General features: G+C 46.1%; 1 protein-coding gene across 1 annotated transcript in view; it reads left to right on the plus strand.

Moving 5' to 3' along the window:
- The window catches only part of LOC135904163 (uncharacterized), a 300,921-nt gene that overhangs the window by 203,439 nt on the left and 82,301 nt on the right, over nucleotides 1-15,181 (plus strand). Inside the window, exons 3-5 of the mRNA XM_065434772.2 lie at nucleotides 3,018-3,292; nucleotides 7,604-7,847; nucleotides 10,209-10,472. Coding sequence (XP_065290844.1) covers nucleotides 7,639-7,847; nucleotides 10,209-10,472 — 473 coding nt within the window. The 5' untranslated portion in view covers nucleotides 3,018-3,292; nucleotides 7,604-7,638. The remainder of the gene's footprint in view (nucleotides 1-3,017; nucleotides 3,293-7,603; nucleotides 7,848-10,208; nucleotides 10,473-15,181) is intronic.

Genomic DNA, 15,181 nt, shown 5'->3' on the forward strand with positions numbered 1-15,181 from the left:
CCTGTTCTTTGCAAATAATGTGCGTGCATTGAAATGTGGGCCCATGTGCGTGTCCTCACAAAAATTACGATGCGTAGGGCAAACAACCGACAGAAGCACGCAAATACGTCGTGTCTTATCCCACCTGAGCCCATGGTCTGTTTGCACCCCGAATATAGAATATTGGACGCTTTCGTGACTTATGCAGCTATGGCAGCTGCCCAGTGGTTACTGCATTGTGAATTTTGGGCGCAGGGGCTGCATTCCAAGCGGGACCGAATGAAAAATAAAGAAAGAAACATTCGTTACCCTTCTTTAGTGCACGCTCAAAACTATTTCGTAGTGGCCTAGCGCAGCACTCTTCATGCTGCGTATGTCAAAGTGCAGCTTTGGAATGCTGTATTGTGCTATGAACAATTGCGATCACGTGGTGTGCTCTCTCGATCTCTTTCAGTGCTTTCATTTTATCGTTCTGTCTCCCCTTGCCACGTCCTCCAGTGTAGGGTAACAAACCGCAACAAGAACGCCAACAAATAGTACAATTACGACGGCGGAAAGAACATCGAAAGCATCAACGGCAATTACAAAGACCGCAACGACAACGACGACTACTGCTGGAGCAGACGCTTCCAGCGCCTGCAGAAGGGACATCAACCCACACATGCACAGACTCGCACAAAACACATTTGCGAACACACAAAGCAAACAAACACAAATATGCAAGGGTGCGGCCACGCACGCGCACACACACGTGCGCATGCGCACAGACAACAATGCCTTCGGCGCACTCGTGCAGACGCGCCCGGGCCAGCGAGACAATGAAAGAGCGGGGCCCATTTGTTCTCCAGCTCGTTTTCATGTCAGACAGATATCGCGGGTCGGAAAAGAAGGGAAGAAAAAAATGTTCGGCCGCGGGCCCAGAGCAGACGCCTTTCACGAACCGTCCACCGTTTCGCGGACTGGTGTTCGGACTCCCTCCCCAGGGTTCTCTATCGCGCTGCATTCTGGTCACGTCTCACCGGAGACGACTTCCATTCGTACGTGTTCCCCTGGAACGCGGCTGTCTCGCCTGGCACCGGAGCGAAACGGTGCAGCCGCGCCCGCTTGGGAGCTTAATTAAAAGCCGTATATTTCGTCGGGTAAGTTCTCTTTCCAGTTCTGCGGACAGATCTGGGGTGCGCCACTGGTGGTATTTTTGGGTGGCCACGTTAACCGGATCGTTTTGCGAACTTTAAGTTGGGCCAGCACAATCTAAGAAAGGGACGCGGAATTCGCGACCATTACTTCGTGCCAATTGCTTTCAGCGGTTCGATATATTTCCCGGATGGACAACTAAGTTCGATTTCATGCCCGTTATTTTGATGAAGATGTTAATAAAGCTGCAGAAGGAATTGAACTTTCGAGAAGAAAGACTGATGGCGAGAAAGCGTTGTAAAACAATCATGGCATTGAGTAATTTTCTTTTGATTGAAGTGGTAGTGTTTATGCTCAACGCGAAGGGCTCACTTAACATAAAGGGGACCAATGACTTTTCCAAATAATTACCGAATTCATCACTAACATTACAATAGAAACGCACTGCGCATACTTTTTCTCAGGCATTCACTGAAAGCAGAGCATGGTTATTATGTTTAAAAGAGTGAAACGCAACTGAGAAATGTAATGGGGGTGACAGCTTTTGCACTGCTCCTCTGGTCTAATCATGACAGTAATTTTGCATCAATAGGAATGTCCTGCTCTTTTGTCCTTCTAAAATTGGCATTATGCGAAAGCAGCCGTGCATTCAAGAGCATGCTCCAAGTTGTCATCTTTAACAAAGGGGAAGTTCGAATGCCGCGGATCCCCCACAAACAGCGGCAAGTGCCTAATGGTTCAAGAAGGTTCACCATGCTGTGAGAAATATTCTGGATGCCGTCAGATGCTGCTCAGAGAATTGCAGATTCTTCGTGCCAGACTGTTGTCGTTCGGATACTCATGGGTGCGTTTGGCAAGATTATAACGTACACTCAGGCATCGACGAGAGCCGAATGCGTATTCTAACTTCCAGTGTTTTCTAGGAACACAAAAGGGCCCAGCACTTGTACCTTCGTAACGCACCTTCAAAAGATAGGACACGCATGGATGATGCACTTGCAAAGCAGATTCCGCACTCCATATGGGAGGAGTCTGCGCTCATACCACTAGAGTGGGCCACTGTAAGTGACATGGGCATGTGTGTGTATGTGCGGGCGCGCGCTCATGTTTGTATGTATGTTTGAGGGTGCGCGTATGTATAAATGGGCCTGCGTGCGTATGTGTTTTATTTCTATTTGTCTATTCTATTTGACACACGTCAGCGAACTCACTGCACTTTCCTTCTTTCCTTCCCTCCGCTCTCTCCCTGTTATCTTTGTTTTCCCCCTTTCCCGTTCCCCCGGTGTAGGGTAGCCAACCGGACGTGATTCTGGTTAACCTGCCTACCTTCTTCTTATCTCTTTCCCTCCCCCCTCTATTTGTCTTCCCGGGCAAGATGAGGGCACCGTGCCATGATTCGATCTAATAAAGCGAAGCAATACATGCTTTCGTGGAGAGTACGTTTGAGGTGGCGAAGCCCTCTTTTCACCGTTCTATCTCTCCATGTGTATTGCGTCATGCGTGTATTTTCATCTGTGGGCGTACTGACCTTGGACCTCGTGTACGTGTTCGGGACTCAATACAGCCATACGTCATGGAACTCTGAATAGACTGCAAAGTCTGTTTTACAGCTTGACATTGCGTTTTTATTTTTGTATGTTTTGTTGCGTGTGGGGATTTCACGGACACTTAGACAAGTCGGCTCTAGAGCTCGCGACATTTGTTCTTATGTAACATTTTTTTTTATATTAAAAGAATATGTGCAAGAGTAGTATCCGTCACCATTACTGATGACTATATCTTCTTCTGTTGGTATTTCGTTTAGAGTTTAAGAATGATATCGCTTAATGGCAAAAAAATATGGAGTGGGATAGTTGTATAAACTAACACTGCGACCTCCTTTTCATGTGTCTTTTTTTTTGCAGATCACAGGAGAGCGGTGATCGCGACCATGTCGTCCAACCCAGCCAGCCGTGCGACCATTTCGACGACGCGTGAGGGAGTCTGACGTCAGCGGGGATTCCACCCAGAGGATCTGGGCGCCACAAGATCTGCCGCCCTCTGTCGGTGAATCAGCGAACCACACAGACAGAGGAGGGCGAGGAAGAAGCGGAGCGCAGTGGCTGACACCGGGTGGGCCGGGCCGTGGGTTGCCCAGAGGGCGTCTTCCTGTTTGTCCTCGACGCTGCGATGTTCTTGGGTTTGTAAACGCTACTAATTATGAAAGCACGTCCGCAGCGCCTATTTGAATGCACGAGAACGAACTCGCTTTTCTCGGCAACCACTGCACCTAGTTTGATAAGCTTTGTTTCAAGCTATGACACAAAACAAATCTTGTCTGTATTCCAAAGATATTTACTATTTATGCCATCTTTCTGGGGTTTTTTTCTTTTATGTATACCAAATATTAAAACAAACAACAGGGAATTAAGGTATCACGTTTACAAATAAGTAAAGCCATCATAAGAGAAGCTACATTACAGTTCTATATACTCCACCTAATAATACATATAAATCAGAAAAATATGACACACGCTGATCTGAACTACACCGATAACTTGTGAGAAAGAGATTTGCAAAACTCCGGTTAAAGTTGTAACAATGGCGCGTAAGCTGCAATTTTATATATAAAACTTGTCTATATGAAGTGCTCCTGCAGAAACAGTTTACAAAACAGCGATAATGATTCTCTGTGCACAGTTACGGGTGTGCAATACTTCGGGCTTCCAGCTTTTCCTTAGGCCTGCCAACTTTCGACAATATCTGTACAAAATTGGAAGTCCCAAATGCACATTCTGCTTCTTAGAGTAGCTGTAATTAAAGTTCTTTTCTCAAACGCAAGGTATTTCATTCAAAGCCGTAAAGTGGTTCTTGTGAGAACATTTCTGCGATGAAGCAACCGGAGCTAAGGCTCCCTTGTAAGAGGAAGCGTGATGGATCCTGCTAGTTGCTGGCTTCTTATGGTACTCGGTTACAACGTGAACGCAGAGCTATGGCGACCCACACCCGTGTATTCATGTAAGAATTTTAATACTTCGTGAGCATTTGTCATGACACTGAAAAAATAGATTGCAGAATATGCGCTAATCTAAATGCTGCTGAATAGGACCGCTAACTAGTACGCTCTACAATTTCGTAATGGGAAGGTCGTCTTCCAACATAGGACTTTCGAATTTGAATAAATACTCTTGTCCAAGTCACCAACTCAAGATAACACAAGAAATTATTCTGTTATTTGCTCCGTAAAGTTTCTGGCAATATACTTTTAGGGCGTTCCCGAACTCTTCTTTGAAGCCTTCGCTAAAGTTAGTTTCGACGCACTGTACACAATATTCCAGGTGAAGCTAATGAACTGAACTTTGTGGTTTTTGCTGGACAACTTTTTACGTTACTTCGTCTCATCAAACGGCAAAACTTAGGAAGTTCACAAAAAGCGCTCAATAGAACAACAAATAGAAACAAAATGTTTAGAACATTCAGACATCTTCACAGTGTGGATAACTGAAGTACATCCTTTTCGGACACAATCACAGTCCATTCAATCAATCGCTGCTCATGTCGGTACTTATTGCTGACTGGTAGGTCTATAACCTTAATAAATTGGCTGACTCAACCTGTAGTTTAAGTCTACATAATGCGAAGCATTCATAATTTTTAGAGAACGGAATTTCGCTAGGGTTGAGAATTTGGCGAGCTGGTTTTGCATTCCAAAACTGGTACAGCGCAACTTAGTAAGGAATAAGCAAGCTGAGCCGGCCAGATAAAGGGCCATAGCGCTGACTTTCAACTGGTTCATTGGCAAGTTGCACTAAATATATAGCTACAAGAAAGCACCAGGATATGCCACCACAACATTTCCCAAAACGTCACACCGATATACAGCTACACCATCATGAGACACAGAACGCTCAGTTCTGTCATGCAAGGTTAAACTGATCAAGAAATCTTACTTTTTATGAAGATAGGCACAAAGATGGCGCGCTAACGAACGTGCTACCAGCCCTTGCAATGAGATCAGCTTCAATAACCTCCTGCGTAAGTTGTGATCGGTGCTTTTTTTTTAGCACTTCACACCGATAAAAATTCGGCTTACATCCACAGTCGCGACAGTGAATGCCTAAGTGTCCTTGTATAGCTCGGTGCACATTGTAATCATGTTCTTTTAGCCTATCATTAAGGCAGCGACCAGTTTGGCCTGTATATATCTTCCCGCATGATAGTGGAATTGAATAAACAACTCCAAGAATGCCAGACCCAAAAGGCTTCTTGTGCATGGTCGAACAGACAGTAGTGCGCGGATGCAGCGTGTTTACGACCGTACAGAGCCTGCGTAGCGTAACCGTCACAAAAAAACACTACTTGCACGTTACCCTTGCGGCCAATCTTTTTTTAGTCTGTTAGAGCCGTTATGCAAATATGGTATGACTACCGGCCTCTTTTGTTCATTATTTCTTGGTTGGGCGTCCGTGTCACTGTCCTTCTTTAGATCCTTTAATAGGTTTTCAGCTATCGCCGGCAGTAGTGTGGCCGGGTACTCGGCACACATAGGTCGATCAACCTGACTTGCAAAACTGCACTGCATGGTATGACAGGATTTCCTGAGGGCATTAGTAAGACAAAGATTAGTGATGCTTCGCTTCACCAGCTTATAATAGGCTGAGACAAATGATAAAAGAGGTTTCGCAGTTCTTGGTTCCTACATCCAGCATACGTGGTCACGTGCAAGAAGTAAATTTAGGTCTAAAAATCGCAAGCTGTGGTTAGTGGGCATCTCATGGGTGAACACAAGCGGATGAAAGCATTTGTTAAAAGTTTTCACAATTTCGTCTGATCTGGGCTCGAAAGCAGCGTTATTGCGATCTACAAGGACAAAAATACATCTACAAAATGGCATTATGACACTTCGTTTACCTAGCATGCTCAATAGCAGGCGGTCATGATGAGCAAGGTAGGTGTCATTTAGAACAGGGGCCAGGCATGAGCCGTGAGCCGTGCACAAACCACTGTGTTGAATGTAGGTCTGGTCATTAAAATATACAAAAGTCAATTTTAGTTAAACGATAAAAGTTCAGTGAGGCTGATGTTATGAACGCCGGTGCGATTCTGGAAAGCTACTGCACCAAAGGAATCAATGGTGTCCTCAAGACTGCAACAACTTGTCGTGCGGTAAAGAATATTATAAATCTTTTATGTCTACTGAAAAAGCTTGTAAACGCTTGTTGTTCTCTTCGAGAAAGTTTGTCAATGCGTCCGAGTTGCTTATTAATATAGGGTCGTCAACAGTAAGCAAGTTAAGTTTCTCTTGTAAAGACAGTGCCACAGATTTTTGCTACGCCCCTCTTTCTGTTACAAGAACCCGCAAGGGGCAGTCAATATTATGAGTCTTCGCCGTGAAAACCATGTCGGCTCAGTTTCTTGCGCTTATCGACTGCTTTGGCCAGTTTTTCGAAACCCAAAAGCGTTGGAAAGCTTACTTGCTTGGGATTTAACTGTGGGCAACGAAATGGCAACCATGGGTCGACAGACAGAATCGACGGTAGGGGTAGCTTTCGTGAGGAACAAAAAATTAGGTAGAACCGCAAATACACCTTCTTTGTCAAATACACCTTCTTTGTCTAAAGAGCAAGGGTATGCTCTTTAAGGTAATCTACAACGTTCTCTGAGAGACAAGAACTTGCCAAAGCTTTTCAAAAACTGGACAATCGACCGCTTTCTGTTCAGGTGCTGCTGGAACACCGTCCCCATCGCCCGTCGGCCCATAAAGCGGTGAAGGCACTTTTGTGCTTCTTAAGGACGACGGGCTTGTGCAACCATTTGTGACAATGCAATTTCTGAAAGGCCACACACGTCATTGAACTCACTGCAATTTCCTTCCTTCCTCTCTCTCCCTGTTATCTTTGTTTTCCCCCTTTCCCATTCCCCCGGTTTAGGGTAGCCAACCGGACGTGATTCTGGTTAACCTCCCTGCCTTCTTCTTATCTCTTTTCCTCTTCCCTCCTCCTACAACGTTCTTGACAGGAAGCTTTTTGCTTGGCGGCTTTAGAATTAGAAGAATTTATGGATATTTTTTTTCATTTCGCGGCAATTATTATTATTATTATTATTATTATTAATTATTTTAAATATTGCTGTAGAATGTAGACAATAAAAAGGAAGCCGAAGTGCACACTCTACCTAATATTTCTCCAGGGCAAGCATTGTATAACAGTCTCATAAATGTTGTTCACTTTTTTTATCCTTTTCTCTCTGTCGTCTATCGCATCCCTTTGCTGCTCCCCCAGTACAGGGTAGACAACCTGAGACAATCTCTGGTTAACCTTTCTGTCTTTCCTTTGCCTCTCTCTCTCTCTCTCTCTTGTATAACAGAACGGGATCTCACGAGGGTATAACGAATGACTGTAACACGCGTTTTTTCTCTCCCCTCTTATAGCGGGTATGCATCGTTCAAACCTAAACCTAACTCGCACTGTTGACACCGCCGCACTGTTTCCTTTCGGGTGGGGCGGGACAGGGTTCCGCGGCCAGGCTCGCTGATGGCCCGTTCGCATGGCGGGCTTCACGAAGCACCTCAGCACGCACGTCTACTTCCACATGGACCGGACGGGTGCGTCTTCCTCCTCGTCCGCAGCGGCCCCGGCGAGCAGCAGCATGACCGGCAAGAAGCCCTCGGGCAGCCCGCGGCTGCACGGCACGGACTCGGGGGCGGCGCCAGCCTCGCGCCGGTCGCGAGACACCGCCACCCGGACGCGAACGAGGTGCGTGCGTGTGCCGTGCACCTGTGCACTCTAGCCACTCGCAGCAACAACAATAATAACAACAACAACTACAACAACAGAAGATCGTTGTAGGTTCTAGACGATAGTGGTTAGGGACCGCTTGACACCCGTGTTACTAATGCGGAAACGAAAGATTGTTGAGCAAGTCAAGTCAAGTCCATTTACAACATGCACAAAGTACAGTGTTGAATGCCACCCTGGCAAGAAAGCTGTAAACATAGAGCTTGACGAGGCCAGGGGGCCACCACCAGGCAAAGCCATCATCGCACACATCCGTAATACGAACAATAAGCTTTCGTTAGGATTTTCGTAAGGAGCTGAAAGATAGAACCTTTACAACAAGCTGCGCGTTACATTTTGCTGCATTTAAATAGCCTCTTCATTGAAACCGAATGAAAAACGCGAGAGAAAGATGATGGAATTGTGGTAACAATAATGGTTAGGCATCCCCGCCGTGGTTGCTCAGTGGCTATGGTGTTGCGGTGCTGAGCACGAGGCCGCGGGATCGAGTCATGGCCACGGTGGCCGCATTTCGGTGGGGTGCGAAATGCGAAAACACCCGTGTACTTTTAGATTTACGTGTACGTTAATAGAACCCCAGGAGGTTGAAATTTCCGGAGTCCTCCACTACGGCATGCGTCATAATCATAAAGTCGTTTTGCCACGTAAAACTCCATAATTTAATTTATTTTAATGGTTACGCATGGACGAGAACACAGTGCCCAGGACTGGTATTATATTTCCAGCTAAAATTAGCATTAACAATGCTGCACTTACATGTACAAATTGAAAGTAATTTGTTCGTTATTGATGCATCGCTATTTTTATTTCTAATAGCATATTGATGAGTTGTCTGTAATGTGACCATATATGCGGTGAGGAGGTAGAAACTTTCTCTATATAGGGAGCAGCACTAGTTATGTGAATGTTAGTGTTTCATTGGGCCTACAACTGGCCTTCGGCTAACGGTCCAAAGAATTTTCAAATCACTGCATATTTTAAGCCGGTAAAATAAGACAGAATGAAACTTAAGCTTAAGTTTGAATCCAAGCACGTGATCCGCATTTGCATAGGACATCCATGATGACGAAACGAAGTCGGTGATGGCCGAAGTTCCGAAAAGACAGTGACGACCCCATTTCAGCTATATCCAACGTGGTGGCAACACGCCGTGCTGTCCCACACTACTGACCAGGTGATAAAAGACGATTGAGATTGCATTAAAGGAACCTGGCTTCAACGCATAATTCAGAAATCCTTAATAACGCGGCGTCCATCACGACATTAAAAGCTTCTTACGCTGCTTTTGACGCAAGGTAACAATGCTGCGCACGCGCACGCCTCCTCGGATATTTCTAACAAAAATGTTCCACGAGAACCAATCTTATGGTCACTGTCTATGGTAATGCGATCAACATCGAAGAAATGCAGGGACGTAACCTATTGCCACCTCCGAGAAGCGTTGCATGTGAGGCGTGCACTGCCATGAGGTTCCTCTCTCACGCTTCTCTCGGAACAAATACTTTTCCGTGGCCTCCAAGATTGCACCGGTGGCGTGCCGGTGCGAATGAGTTGCGTATAGGCGGCGTCCATGACCTGACGTCTATGACGTGTTGGCGGCTGCCGCGCTCGCTGCCGCCACCTTCAGGCGACAAAAAACGTCGCCTTTGAGATCTGCGTCCAGTAACCGCTAGGGCGTGGATCTGGACGCCACCTACTGTAGCCGGGTTCCTCCCTCGCGCTTCCCTATAGACATGGTGCGCCATCTATCTGTGACTGAGGGCAGTGTGGCGGTGTATCATCTCGTATTAGTCGCTTTTGCAGCCGGATTCTCGCGCATCTCTCGCTTTTCTGGAAACCAAACCCTCCACTCGTAGTCTACGCATGCACCATTGATACCTAAGTTTCCCTGTGGCGGCAAGTGTGCTCGAGCGACGTACAAGTGCTAGCTGAATCCAAAAATGTTACGGGAACTTTTTGTTAAGTCATGTTAGGAAAGTATATATATATATATATATATATATATATATATATATATGTATATATAAAGTCGCTCCTGTGGAGTTGCAATATTCAGGATGGGGCTGACAGGTGGAATAGCACACTGTGGTAGAAAGGTTATAATGAGGGATAAGGTGCCGCAGAAAGGTTGGCCAAACGTTTCCATAGGAGGGCGAAAATCGACGAAAATAAGTCCTCCTATCGAAACGTTGGCCAACCTTTCCGAGGCACCTTATCCTTGTTTATAACCTGTATGCTGCAGAGTTACGAATCTGTCCGCTGTGGTCGATGACTGTCTCGCCGCAGCGATGACTCTCCGTGTCGGCACCGTGGTTGCAGGAGCGAGGCCACCGAACCGTGCATCATGCCCTCCTCCGTGGCGCCGTCCCGCTACGACCCGACGAGTGCGGACTGGGACGAGTTCGACTACTTCTGCCAGAGCCCGTACCTGCTGTCCGTGAACGAGCCGCCGCCGACCAGGGAACGGTTCAAGCGCCGCCTCTTCCGGCGCTCGCAGAAGTACTCCGACCCACCGTCCGCGGGGCCGGGATCCCAGCGGCACCTCGACCAGCCGCCGCCCCAGACGAGCGCCGAGAGACTACGGTACGAAATCGTCGCCGCCATCGTCATCGGTCAGAATTACGATCGCCAGTTAATTTATGCCCACTGCAGGATCGAAGACGATCTCCTACTACCGGTTCACAAAAATCATCACCACCATTCAGAATTATATATTGTTAATAATTATTGTGTACATAAGAATTCACATGGGATGCACGTAACGTAATCCTCGTCCACTACGGTAGAGCTCGTTCTGGCCTGCAAAATACACGCACATGTAGCCACCACTACTCCTACAATCTGTGTGTATCGTAATGCCTTGGTGTAACTGCCGTGGTGAGCGCGCTATAGACTCGTAACTGCAAATTGCTTCACTGGCATGGGCTCAAATCGCAGCGGGGGTGGTTGTATAGAACATTTATTTTTTTTTCTTCGCGCTGCTATCAGGGCGTTGTTATATCGCTGGTGGCAAATAGATGCATGTATAGTACTTGATCTAGATTACTCGGACAAGGTTAACGTGCACAAGTAATGACATTCAATCACTGACTAATTAACCAGAAGTTCAGAAATTAACTTCATGACTAATGACATTGGGGCAGAAATTGCAAGCCGCGAATTGGAATCACTTCGCAAGGTATATAGATTGAGACAGAATGGCTTCGCCTCTGAAACGTGCAGTGCTTGAGAGGTAGCGTTGTTTCAAAAGTAAATAATATTACCGCACAACTTCCCGGTTGTTCCACATCCCTTCTTTAGCAATTGGTGCTATTTGGAATTATCTCGACAAATCGCCCTCTTCGATGTATCAATCGCTAAAACGTGCCCTAGAGTGAGTAGCTCAAAAGTTATTGATGAATGTTTTACAAGTCGGCTGAATGTTTACTGTGATTTATCATGGAAATAATGTGCGGCTCGTCGATTAATCTACCTGAGGCAGCATGATTGTTCCTTCTGCCGCAGGGCAGTTTTAAAGATTGCGCCCCAGGATTAAGGGGAAAAAAAAATGCCATAGCAGGCTGTCGAAGCGAACGCTAGTTAAGCTGTTAATAATTTTTTCTTACCATATACGATTATGATGCCCGCCGTGTTCCGTAATATTCCCGGAACCTTTTTTTATTTATTCTCTGACGAATTACAGAAGCTATTAAAGTGTTTCTTGCTTGAGCTTTTTTTTTCACTCAACGACATAAGTCCCGATGGGAAAGCTGTTTTGCGTCCAAAACATCCGATTCTGTTGTTTTCAGTGCGTAGTGCCCTGCGCGATAGTTATCATTTGTTTGCACGACTCCCTCGTAGTGAGCGAAAGACGCGTCTAATTCCTTCGACAAATATTTCTTACCTACTGCTATTGAACTGCGGAACGCGCTACCCGACAGTATAGTAAATGAATGTGATTCAGATAAATTTAGGCACCCATTGTCATGCTTGTAAGCCCTTAACCTACCACTACTGCGCTGTTACTCTAACCTCCGCTTTTTTTTTTACTGCTCTGTTATACTTCCGCATGTGCTGCCATTTCTACTGCCGGTTAGGACCTAATTTTCTGTTTTGTTTTTGTTTTTTCTTGCCCATCGCCTTCTAGCATGGATACTAAGTTTCGTTTACCGTTGTATAAGTAAGTTCACCATTGTATGCTAAAGAACATAATGTTTATTGAGGAATTTGCCCTCCTCTCCCCCTTATGTAATATACTGAAAGGCATCCTTAAGGGACAATGAATGAGGGAATGAATAATGATGATGATGATTATGAAAGGTGCGGAATGGTTGCAGGAGTGAGGGCGGAGACCACTTCTGTCAGGGTGCCGCGAGATAAGTGGTCCCAAACGTGATTTGACGAGCCTGACTGCACCGATTGCCTGACTTGGCAACCGCCTGGAAGTGCTACGCTGTCGGTGCTGGCGTCAAATCGTTCTCGCTTGACGACCGCAGCCTATCGCAATCACGGCGCCGCTGAATCTGGAATACCAGCGGAGATGATGCCTTGAATTCACTTACACTGCCACTGGTGTCGAGGAACGCGTGTGAATGTTTAAACGGCACTTTGTGTTTCCCGCGCGCTGCGAATGAAGCGTAGAAACAACCATGCCGCAGGACAGAACGCACTGAAAACGACAAAATTAGAACGCAGAAAAGAAGTTTTCGACCATCACCGGTAATGCGACTGATTCAAAAATTCAAGAAGAACTCTTAAGTTAGCCGTTTCTTAGAAAAGTAATCACAACAGCCAAAATTACCTTGGTGGCAACATACGGTGACCTCTCCCCGTAGATCTCGCCGTATTATGTTGCGCCAGTTTTAATTGCGATAGGCGTCTTTTGTAACTTCATCCACTTTTCGGTTTTTCTGCCGGTGGCTATCTGACCTCTTTATTTGAAAATTCGGTCATTCAGTATTTCATGGTGTAGTCGGTAAAGCATCGAGCTCCGAACCCTAATCGCACCAACGAGCGTTGAGAAAGAACCTTGGCCAGCTCCGACATCGAGGGTCAACAACGGCTGATCGTGAGGGCCAAGGACGCGGCCCGAGCTCAAGGCATTCTGGAATGAAGGCGCCCCTCCAAAGCTACATTTAAATAATAAAGATGTCTATTCTCTGTCTCTCTCTCTGTGTGAGAGAGAGAATAATACTGAGGGAACATGTGCTGAGGGAACCTGATTCAAAACGAACCATCGGACCAACTTGGGTCACTGCATGTGAAACTGGTTATGTGCAGATCCTCAATGAACCTCATTGCTGCCAAGTTCAGTAGGAGGTTATGTGTGGCTTTTCTACAAGGATAAAAAGAAACGCTTTAAAAATCGCTTTTCCTATGCAGAATCAAACTCGTATGATATGTATTCTGGCAGTCTTTTCTCGATATATATGTACTCAGACATAAGCCACGCGTGCAATTCGAGGCGGCACCGCCACGTGGCGCTGTATGTCCAGGGGTAATCTCATTCTATAAAGAATGAGTAAGAGGCGACTGGAGGCGACTGGAGGATTGGTGGAAGAAAAGTAGGGAAACGACAAAAGACGGAGACGTACAAAAGCACAGTTCGCAATAGGGGATCAGAAAATTTGGGCATTGTAGTTCATAGTGTTTTTTTGTCTTTTTTTCATTGTTTAACATAGGTAGGATATTAGGCAGCATAGTAGCAAGAGCTTGGTGGCGCAACCCACCGCCCCGTTCCAAAGGGGACGCTCATAACATCCATCCATCCATCCAATCGTGACAGGGGAGGCCGGCTGCACCATAGGCCTCACGCATGGCGTGTTTCGGTAGCGCCTACGCATTGTATCGCACGCTGCTTCAATGCTGATTGCGTTAACATCGACAGACATTGGGAAATGGTTTCTGGCGGAACATTCGAATTATAGCTTGGCTCTCGGTAGTTTGGACGCCTTGTATAACAGGACCATGTACCCTTGTCCTCGTCTATCGGAAGACCAGGGGCCTTTGGCAGAGTGGGTGTACCTACTCGGGGGTTAAAAGCTGCATGCGAGTGCAGGTCCCACACTTGTCCACTGAGAAAAGTAAGAAGCTCTTTGCATGTCATTTTTTCAGTCCCCAACTTAGAGTTCACGCGGAGAAGCACGGCTACTCATGCTAGTGAGATGTCTGGTGAAGGTGGCAAGGGTATGCTGCCATTGTAACTGTACAGACAGCACTGGAGTGACGGGTAGTACAAGAATTTGTCCATGCTTTGTTCTGGCTTCCGATTAGTTCGCATATGTTGTAATAGTAACGCGCCTGAAGTTAAATCTTTTTCGCAATTTTCTTGTATGGCACTATTCAGTCAGATAGGTACTATACTTGCATTAGTCGTGTAGTTATTAGTTATAGGTGTCGGGACATGAACGATAAATTGCTCAAATCTATTTAATGCAATTGCTACATGAGGAATGCCTCCAACGTTTTATTTCCTACACATCGTTGAGCAGAGAAAGCTGCACGTAAAAAGAATATACCATGTCTAGCCCCTACTTTGTACCAATGGATGGCCTTGGGGAACATTTGCAGGATAGTTAGGTAGAACGCAACAGATGACTAGACATTGGAACTGCCTCTAATCTCACATCACCTGAAGGTTATCTGGAAAGTTAGTGCATATTTTAAATTTCGAATAGAATTGACAATATTCAGTTTATTACGTTATTTTTTTCTCGAAATTTAGTTCATCCCGAAGAGAAAATTTCAAGATTTGTTTTTTTCTGTGCTTTAAACAGCAGAGGACATCATACCACGCCGCCAGCTCATGCAGATAGGCAGACTCCTCGAATGTCTCAATAGCAGGCCTTTACTGAACACGCTCAGCTGACTGGCTGATCCAAAGTAGCAGTTCGCGTACATAGCACGGACTCAGTCAAATGTTCAGTACATGAGTGCAACATATCTATCGGGGCAAAACTGCCATGAATCATCCTGTTAGGCTAAACCTCGGCTTCTGGCCTAATACCTCATCACTGACCGGCGTGCCGACTTAAAGGGATACGGACACAAAAATTGGTGGGTGGTTTTCTGCGTCAGAACAAAAGTTTAACTGTTAAAAATGACAAATACAACAAGCTGCTTTAAAAAAAAGAACGAGAAACACCTTTCTTTTGCGATTTTCTGTTGCGCCTTGCCTCCAAGCGGCCGCCGGGAGAAGCTGAAACTTGACGTCATGATACCCCCGCGTGCCCGCGCGCGCGTGGCCAAGGTCAGCCACAGCCGGCGCAGTCTTTCCGGAGTGTCAATTCCTTGCAGTGTTTGTTTATCGCCGT

The sequence above is a fragment of the Dermacentor albipictus genome, chromosome 10 (assembly GCF_038994185.2).
Source record: "Dermacentor albipictus isolate Rhodes 1998 colony chromosome 10, USDA_Dalb.pri_finalv2, whole genome shotgun sequence".
Classification (NCBI taxonomy): Eukaryota; Metazoa; Arthropoda; class Arachnida; order Ixodida; family Ixodidae; genus Dermacentor; species Dermacentor albipictus.